This window comes from Anser anser (genome assembly GCF_964211835.1).
Source record: "Anser anser genome assembly, chromosome: 9".
NCBI lineage: Eukaryota > Metazoa > Chordata > Aves > Anseriformes > Anatidae > Anser > Anser anser.
In genome coordinates, this window is record NC_139729.1 from 1029698 (window position 1) to 1039580 (window position 9883).

Consider the following 9883-nt stretch of genomic DNA (forward strand, 5'->3'; position numbering starts at 1 on the left):
AGCCCAAGTTATTGGCTACGGAGTGTTTCTCACAATTTGGGGGCTCGTCCGGGAGCCAGTCGCCTACTGGGGAGCCCCACCGCCGCAGCAGCAGGAAGGCATGCCCCGCTGATTTCAGCGGTCCTGTGCATCGACGGCGGCGGTTCTGCGGAGAGCTGACAGAGGGCCCGAGACTGATGAAAGAGGCAGGATCCGTGAAGGAGTGGGGAAGGGAAGAAGGCAGGCACTCCGGCTTTGAGAATTGATCCGGTAACTCTGTGCACAGACCAAGGTAAGAAATAGGAAGTATTGCCTTGGGGGTCGGGTGAGACTCTGTGTGCCGTGTGATTGAGACGTACTTTTGTACGGAGCGAGTGTGGAGTCCTGATCCGCGGTTCCGCAGCTCCGCGAGGGGCGCGGCCGGAGACGGACGAAGCGTGAGATAAGGGAGAGAAAGGAAGAGTCTCGGGAAATGTGGTGTATGGTAAGCCCTTGCACGGGGAAGTGCTTGGCAATACACCAGGGAAATTTGGTGTGCGGTAGTCCTCGCACGGACGGGACGCCCGCCACTGCGATCGCGAATAAATTCCTGCTTCGCCGAGCTCCTCGCCTGAGCCCAAGTTATTGGCTACGGAGTGTTTCTCACACCCTCCCCCTCCCTCCCTCGCGCGCCCCCTCCCCTCACGGGAACGCGCGCCCCCCCCTCCCGCTGCCGCTCCCGTTCCTCGCCCCGCCCCGGTCCCGTCCCGGTCCCGCCGCCCTCCCGCTCCCGCCCTCAGGACCCGGCCGCCATAATGAACCCCGGCCCGGCCACCGTAAGCACGGGGCTAGGAGTCACCTCCAGAGCCTCCCCGCGCCGTGGCGCCGACCGCTGGTGTGCCGCAGCACCGCGCCGGGCGTGGGACGGCGCCCCGAGCCCACAGTGCTCGTCAGAAAAGCCCCGCACCGACAACCGATACCCCCGCACCGACAACCAACAGCCCCCACGCCGACAACCAACGCACAAGCAGTGTTTTAGGCCGGATTCGTGGCCCCGTTGGTCCGGGAGGCAGTCGTCACGCTAAATTCTACCCCACGGCAGGGGAACGATGGGCATCGTGACAGATCGCCGCCCCAGAAAATAAACACATAAATAAAGAATAAAAACGATAACGGGACATGAATCGTGCCCTTAATAACAGACATTGGGCAGTGAAATCACCGACTTCTGCAACAATACGTGCTCAGGGAACTGACTAAAACCCCTCCTGCATCGGCCATGTAATAGCTAGGCAAACATCACATAATACTTCCCTCCCTCATGTACACCAAACCTATTAAGGCAACCATAGTAGTGTGATAACGTGATTTTTCTCCTCCAGATCAGCGTCAAAGGCAGCTACGCTAGGTTTGCTCATAAGTTCAAACGCTGCTTTATTTATTTATTTGAATTCCATTTTTCTTATTTAGAAGGATTTCCATAGGGTGACAGGCCTTTAATGACACTCACGACTCAGAAACATTTGCCGATGCAGTCAAACGGTGTCTATTAACGCGAGGCACTGAAGTTAATTGGTATTAGAAATGAGCCAAAACGAAAGGCAAGTATCTGCGTGTCCAGCAGAATGACAGCGATCATCACCATTTGATCAATCTTCCCCCCACTCTCTGTTGCAGCTAGGTACAACGAAAAGAGTTTATGAAATCATTACGGGACATTCTTGTAGAAAACTTCCTCAAGCTTGGAAGAAAAAAAAACATTTCAGCTAAGTAAAACAGAAAATAACTGGAAGAAGTGAAGTATGGCGGTGTTGGAAAAGTTGCTTCAAAGACTTGTTTAATTAAAAAGAAGGAAAAAAGCAAGTTCCTACTGCAATCCCATCTTTGTCAAACTGATGGCGGGCACCAGTACGATGTGTTCAGCTAACACAGGCTGGAAGTTGTAACTGCAGCTGTGAAGTTTACCCAGTAAAAAGACTCCGCAAAGCATTGTAGCAGTTCCGATGCAATCACTGCTTCCTGAATTTGTGACTCATGGTTAACACGGCAGTACAGGAAGAAGTCTGGCATTCACTGTGCTCTTACGGTAAAGAATCTGCCCTGCGCACACCATCCCAAGCCAGGTATGCGCTCCTAACAGGAAAGGACGATAGGCTGATAAGTCTCAGCAGAGGGAAAAAGACATCAGAGAACTACTTTATAACAGCAGCACGCGGGCTGCAACCAACGTTCTCTTCCTCTCATCATTTTCATTTCTGTGGACTCCAAGAGAATACACTCCCAACATTTTTCAGCTCTGGAGAACAAACAGCCCAACCAATCTCATTCACTGAACTACAAAACTGGTATTTTCGCTATCTAGTCCGGAAAAGGAGGCGCACGTCTCTAACGTACAGTGTAGAGACCTTGTTAATAGGCAAAGTCTGCATAAAATAGGTGGCCACAGCCTGATTTTCTGACGTTCAGGGCCTTGGGTCACACACCACCACAGCATCAGACTTAATGAAGTCACCAATCTATGTGGGCCTCTCGTTACACAGGTCACATGTTATGGACCAACCTCTCAAAGGCCAAAAACCAGCACTGATACTGCCGGGCCAACACATATCTGTAGCATCCCATTTCTGGGTGACAACACAATGAATGTTTCCACAAAGTACTCGATGCAACCTAACTACTGTGTTTGGTGATGCAAAGCAAGCCGTGTCAAAGCAGCGTAGCACCCAGGCACATTCCTGGAAGATGTTTTGCTGCTCACGTTGAAGAAAATAGATAAAAAAATCCTGTGCAGTTTGCACTTCTGAGCTCAAGTACCACAGCTATGCACTACAATTGCAGTGGCATCAAACCTTGTAAGGTTTTGAAGCTTCAGCACTGCCATCCAAATTCAAGGAGGCTGCATCTATTATCTTGAATTTGCCCCAGCTCAGTCCCCTGAAACAATTCCATAGACACGTACAAGCAACCCTTTTCCCACCCAAATTCTTTGCTTCATCTATTCCACCTCTACCTTGTGTCATATTCTTATTAATCTGCCCCTCAAAAGACTCCCTGGCTCACACAAAGAAGCAACCCAACAAATCCCTGTTCCCAGCCACGTTGCTTTCATGCTTTGGGAAGAGTTAACTGCAACAGCTCTAACTGTGATGCCACCTCACCCCCTCCACCTATGTGAGGTTCTTTGCCTTCTGTCTCCTCCTACGTCTACACCTGCACTAGAACCAGGAAGAATGTGCTTCCTACAATACTCCAAGAGCCTCTTCTGTTTCAGGATGTCATCATTTCAATTCAGGACTGAAAGTATTCCTAGCAAAAACCCAACAGCTAATAGCTAACAGAAGCAGTTGCTGGTGATCAGCTACAAGTAACCTGGAAGTACTGAGGAGTCACAAAAGAGAATTTGCATTACATTTAAGAACAGCATGCAGCTTAGGACCACTGCTTTCACTGACTACACTAAGCCATAAAAAAGAATTGGATTCTTACCTGCCATCACAGCAATTATGGTTTATGTTGCCCCCAAAACACACACGGCAGTACCAGAACTGTGTCAACTAGCTTTAACAGCTTCCCCAGCTATTAAGTACAGTAATTTCTGCTTCCTTTTTTTTCTTGGAGGAATATTCTTTTGTTTCCAGCCTCACTTACTTATTATACACACTGTTAATTAGCAACTATTTCTCCATACTCATAGGGTTATGGAGTCCCTATGACTGGAAAAGACTCTGTACCCTTCAAGATAAGAACAGCATAAAGGCAGCAACTCGCAAGACTGCTCTAGCTTAAAGCAAAGCTTTCCTCATTGCTCTCATCTCCTTTGACTTGAGTGCTGTCATCCTTCTACCAGAGCTTTAAAAACTTCATTACCACGAATGAAGGAAGACCAGAGCAATCAGAGAGGGTAGCAGAGGGTATAACTTAAGGAGCTGTTACTAGGATTTTTTTGTTGTTCCTGGTGGACTATTTTTCTCCTTGCCAGCAAGGAGGGAAAACCAGCAAGTTGTTTTCTCCAAGTTTTTTTTTTTTAGGTTTAAGAACACGGATTATGTTGTAGCAATTTCTTCGCTGTAAAGCGTCAGCTGAGAAGTCTAACAGTAAGAAGGGCAAGGGAAAACTGAATGCTGATGCAGAGAGTGCCAGCAGACATCATCCTCATTCCACGGGATGTTTGTAGCTATGGCAGTTGAAGTCTACACTTCCATATGCTTAACATACCCTATTTATAAGCCAATTTTAGCTGACCTAGCATGTATCAGTAGTACAGTTAGAGCCAGCAGCCTGCAGGAAAAAGTGGGCACAGGTGTTTCCATAGCAAGGCCTGTGAGTGTCTCCCATACATACTTCCAGTCTAAGCAAGCACATGAAAGGCTTGGCTTGTCGCTTACCTAAGGAACCAGGAAAACAAGGGAAAGCTAGATTTTGCTTGTGTCCTAATGCCCATATAAAAATAAAGACAGATGAAATACCCTTACTACCTTGTTAAATTCCATAAGCCGGAAGAGAACGTGCTGCACACAGGTACAAGTAAAATCCCTTGCTGGCAGGTTTGCAGAAACAAATTTTTTATTTACACAGGCAAGTCTATCTTTAGACCCCATTTACCTCTTTACATTTCTCGAATATTTACATGACTTCATGATGCTCCAAGAAGGGAGTGATGAACAAAAAGATTACAGAAACTGTCAAAAGCATAGCAAAAAAAACCCAACCTATCATTGTGCTTTAAAACTTATGAGCTAGAATAATGTAGAAGAAATGTAGTTTTAGCACTTTGGTCCTAACGGTCATGCTCTAGAAGACACTTAAATAGCAGAGGGGATTTCAGAAGTGACCGTATCCAGAGGTTGCCAGTGACAATTCATGAGTGAATCGTAGAGTTCTTCGCTTGTCTCCGTGAATTGTCTGTTCATTTCATCAACATCCAAGTAGAGCTGTGGATCTGAAAATAAAAGCCTGGTAAGTCCAAGTATCAAATCTGAGGCATGCGCACAAAAAAACTTCACGTGAAATGGCTAATAAAATGTATTTTAAGCTAAGTGTAATAAGCTATTAGATCTACTAATTTTAGTGAGGTATTTAGTCCTCTAAAATTTTGAGCCTCACAGCTCCAACTTTTGGGAATTTGTATATTAGAAGGCTGGGACTAGAACTGTCTTTCAAGATAAAGACAAAGACAATGTTTAAGATAGTAAAGATAACGTTTACGGATAATCAGCCATGAAACCCTCCCAAGAGTCATTTAATTCACTTCTACGGCAATACACGTTACATAGGATAGTTTCTAAACACTAACACAAAATGCCTCCACGTGAGGAACTTTGCAAACCTTCCAGGACACAAATATGTTTTGTACCGTATTTGTAAGTGCAAGCTGAATCCTCCTTTTGGAATCTGCAACATAAGCTTTTACCTCAGGGTGGAGAACAAAGCTTTTGCATATTACTGAGTTTCTAATATAAAATCTGTTTAGCGGAACCAATACAAAGAACAAAATTCTGTCTTAGACCATTTTCAAATGGGAATGAAGGCACAGGTACAAGAAACCTGCTGCGAAGCATTGACAGTGTCCCGTTTTACTTGATGCGGTCAGTGTATGCTGTATCAGCTTTAAAACCCCAGCTGATTGCAGATCAACCCCACAGAGGTTTGACCTCAGCTGAATTTTCAAGATGTTCTTCATCCAGTAGAGGTTGGCTTGTATTGTTAAAAGGCACAAGGATGGCTAAACTCAAGTGACAATGATAGAACCCTTATTACCGTCAGTAATTAGGTCATCACCGATTGCAGTCATAACTGAAGATTCCTGAAAGACAGAAAAGGCTAAGTTTAATCATAACTCATTTCAGAAAGCATCACAGATTCAAAGTGCTGCAGTCTCAACCCATTCCTTCTTCCTACAACTACAAGGATAGATGGCATTTTATCTACTTATTTTTAGAAGAAAGCCAATATTACAGTACAGGTTGGAAGGGACCTCCGGAGGTCACAACTAATACATTGACCACGATAAGACCACTTAAAACAACTGTTTAATTTGCTTTAAGCAAAGCAAATCAGAAGAACAGGAACAGAAGAAGCGTACGCAATTATGCTGTCAAAACCATTCTTTGGTATGCGTGAACAAATAATGGTGTATAAATCACTAATTCTATGGATTTACTATTTAAGCACTTAAATACAAACACCTCTGAATGGAATCTGCTCTTTTAACTTCACACTAAGCAGAAAGCATGTTTTCAACTTCGGATTCTTTTTGCTGATTCACACAAATCTGTACAACGTATTATCTGTGAAATATTTTCTTTACAGCAAGCGTGCACTATCTTTACCTCAAAAACAGCTGGAGCCATTAAAGAATCTCCTAAAGAGCAGTCTCCAACAGCTTGCATGCTGTCATAGGGAGCATAGGAGCTGTAGTTGTAGTCAGCGTAAGCATCGTAACTCCTCTGCGAGTGGTAGTTCTGGTAATCTTGGCAATAATCATTATAGTTGCATGACTGGTACCGCTGCAATTCTGCTTTCAGTCTGAAACATGAGAAGTTGCATACAGTCAGAGAACAAGAGACTGTAAACCCAGTTCTGAACTTAAACAATTTGTCAGCTTACATACTTCAAAGCTTAAAAGGAAGCTTTCCTAAACAGTCACCTAAGTGACAGCTTAAGTCACAGCTCAAAACCTCATTTCTATAGAAGCAAGCATCCTCACCTTTGCCAATACCAGAAGGAATTGTTCTCATGGATTAACTCCAGAGCCTTGACATGGTTACCTGTACACATCAAGTATTTTTAGCGTTGGCATAAGCAAGCTGCTGCTATGTCTCTGTGCTTTGCTAAAGATTGATTTAAGACCAGAGACATTTATCAAGCACAGCTGCTTTAAAGATGCAGTCTTAACCCTTCTATCTTTTGTTTGGTTAATTACTAGATCTTATTTCCAGAAAGAAGTGAATGGAGTCAGATTATCCATTTCAAAGAAGCATCTGACGCTGCCTGTCAGTTTGCCATGTCTACCTCCACCTGCTCAGTTTTTTTGTTTGTTTAAAGTCCATTAAACATTCAACAGCTGCCAACTATACCGCTCAGGTGAAGTCAGTCTTGCTTAACAACACAATCGCGATTCTCCAGCATGACGCCTTATTATTAGTGGGAGAATTACAAAATACGCTGGTTCTTAAGAAGAAAGGGCCAGCTGATTAGCTTTCACTACTTTCCCTTTCAAGATTTTCTCAGGGGCAGCTTCAGACTAATGACAAGAACCAAGACAAGTGCTATCTGTACTAAAACTGAGGTACACTGCATAAAGAACATTCAGATAACCCAGCTGCATATTCAAAAAAATCCGCTGTTTAGACTTGTCTTCACTGATTCTGTACAGGCAGACCTCCTGTGTCTGCAGTGCCCAGTTTCTCTGACTTGAATTGGGGATGCAGAGAAGTGAGTTCTATGCTTTTGGGGAAGAATACAAGCTGAAGGCATTCTGAAATAGCTTCCAAACTCAGCAAACATGAGGGACAAACTAATCCAATGGCTGGGTATTTCAATGCTAAGAGAGCACGGTACTCAGCCATTCAGAAACGTATTACTGATGTGTATTTTAATACCTACATTTGTTTCAATACTGCAAAGCTACACAAGTTCTAATAAAGAGGTAATCCATTGTCTTGTTACTGTAGTAAACAAACAGAAGATACATCATCTTAGGTCTTCTGCTTCCAACTGCACTCTTCCTACATACAGTTGTGTAGGGAAGGAAAATCTGAAAATACTGTTGATGTTCTTCTGGATAGCCGAAGCAAGAAAACATGTTTGTGGCTTATTCTTGTTTTCAAAATAAAACAATATTAATTTAATCAAAAAATTTTGGCAAAGAAGTTTGGACAGTGCTCTCTTGGAGAAGAGCATTTCCATTCTAAAGCAGAAGGAGGCAACATTTGCAGAATTATGCTAGGTAAACAGAAACAGAAGTGTCATTTTTTACTATTTAACAGAACACACAAGCTAACCTCATGAACATACTGAAATTGTTTATATGAAGTCCTGTTTTGTCAGTATCCTGGATCAAAGTTCATCAAATTTGGTATCAAGTCTTTAACCGTTCAGAGACCTGAATTGCCTTAAATAAGTGATAGAACTGAGCCGGTAGAGTAAGAAACCCTCTCAGGAAGTGCTAAGCTTTAAACTCCCCATTGCCCTAAGCTCATGAAAAGCAAAGAATAGCATTTTAAACCTGTTCTAGTAATAACGCCTTTGGCTTTCCCCCTGCGTTCCCATTTTTCCCCCCCACTTCTTTCCTGTCAACCCACTATAAAACTAGTTATGTGCTTCTCTCAAACTAGAGGGAAAGCTCTAAGAACAAGAACTCCCTAGCATATAAAACCACTTGTTGTCCCTTCTACCTTATGCAGGCCCAAACCTGAAAATATTTACCAATGCATTCAGCTTTGCTGCTGTTGAGAAACAAGGCTGGTTACAATGGCAGCTAAGCCCAAGTTGCGCTGTCTGGCTAGACTTAACAGTTGGATTCCCCCAGCCATCCTGAAGCAGGTTGATGAATCCAGGGAGTCAAAACATAGGACTTCTGCATTTCTGGTTTTGTAGACTGCATCGTGTGTACAGCCACTACAGCAAGGGCCACAGACTTTCCAAAGGCAGAGCTACAAGAATCTGATTATTTAGAATAACTGTATCAATGCACAACTCTGGTTCACAACTCTGTTCACAACTCTGGTTCAACTTGTGCACAACTCAGACCTGGTGCGTTCTGGCAGTCTTGCAGTGCCCTCATCTGATCACCTTGCTCACCAAATCTGTCATAGGCATACCCTCTACTATTTTCAAAAGGGAGAAAACCAATTCTGGTATGCATAACAGTTACAAAGCTAACGAATTCAGTTTCTGTCTTCTACAAAAAACAGAAGATAGCAGCTACTATAGCTTCTATTACTTAAGCAACCTCTCTGGCATGTGCACGTGCACAGAAAAGGCTTTCACCAAATTAAAACACTTGGGCCAGAAGCAAAAAGCTTATTCCTTGGTAGCATTAAGATGCAACTCACTGAGAGCCAGCAAAACAATACATTTTAAGTGCTCTCTGCGTAAGTAATCAGATTCCATATTTCTGCATATACAGCAGTTAATCAGTTAGCACTAACCCACTCCTTTTGGAGCCACAAACTTTATTGGTCACAAACACCAAGAGCTGGCTGTAATTATCTGAACCAGTATTAACCGGTACCTCTGAACTCTTCAAACAAAAATATCTTTCAGGTGCTCTTAGAAGAACAACATCAATTGCCTGCAACAATTTGATGGCTTTGCTAAACGGAGCACTGAAAAGCACAGTGGTACAGTTTCTTTTGTAGCCTGTTCAGAAATTATAGCCCCGTGCCTACAGCTTCAAATCAGGCCAAGCTTACCAGCCCAACTCTTACAGCTTAAGTTCACTGCACTTGAATGCCTTCAAGACGTGCTTTTAGGAGCCATGGAGAAGAACCCTCTGGTAAGACCACCATTATAAAGTACTGAGTGTTGTTTTACACTTAAAATAGAACTATCTGTTACAGTCATTCATCAGCTTTCCCTAGGCTGCTGCTCTCTCACTACTGAATGTGATCCTGCTCTCAGTTTCCCACTAACTTTTTCCCCCAGCGGTTATGGCCTCTTTTCATCTATGACACTTTTAAGGGACTACACCGTGTTGAAAAATGCTGGTTAACATTTCCTTTTACACAAGGTGCCTCATCGAATTTTCCTGACTAAACCAAACCCCAGAACCTTAACTAGAAGAGGAAGCACACAAACACACACGCCTCCCTGGCCACCATATCTCCCCAAAACATATCTGTTCAGTAACAGACCAACTGTAAGAATACTGCGATTAAAATCAGTATAGCTCTATACACTGCTTTTGTTCGGGATTACTAGC

At 43.6% G+C, this 9883-nt stretch overlaps 2 protein-coding genes across 2 annotated transcripts in view; one reads left to right on the plus strand and one right to left on the minus strand.

Moving 5' to 3' along the window:
- LOC310904016 (nuclear pore complex protein Nup153-like) overlaps positions 1–9883 on the plus strand; it is a 250767-nt gene that overhangs the window by 188031 nt on the left and 52853 nt on the right. The gene's annotated exons all lie outside the window — the stretch shown is intronic.
- Positions 4720–6444, minus strand: LOC310904021 (uncharacterized protein C6orf52). Its single transcript, XM_083848170.1, has 3 exons — positions 6288–6444; positions 5716–5761; positions 4720–4897 (listed from the first exon to the last, which is right to left on the minus strand). Exons 1-3 carry the CDS (start codon positions 6345–6347, stop codon positions 4761–4763), a joined length of 243 nt encoding a protein of 80 aa, XP_083704296.1. The 5' UTR covers positions 6348–6444; the 3' UTR covers positions 4720–4760.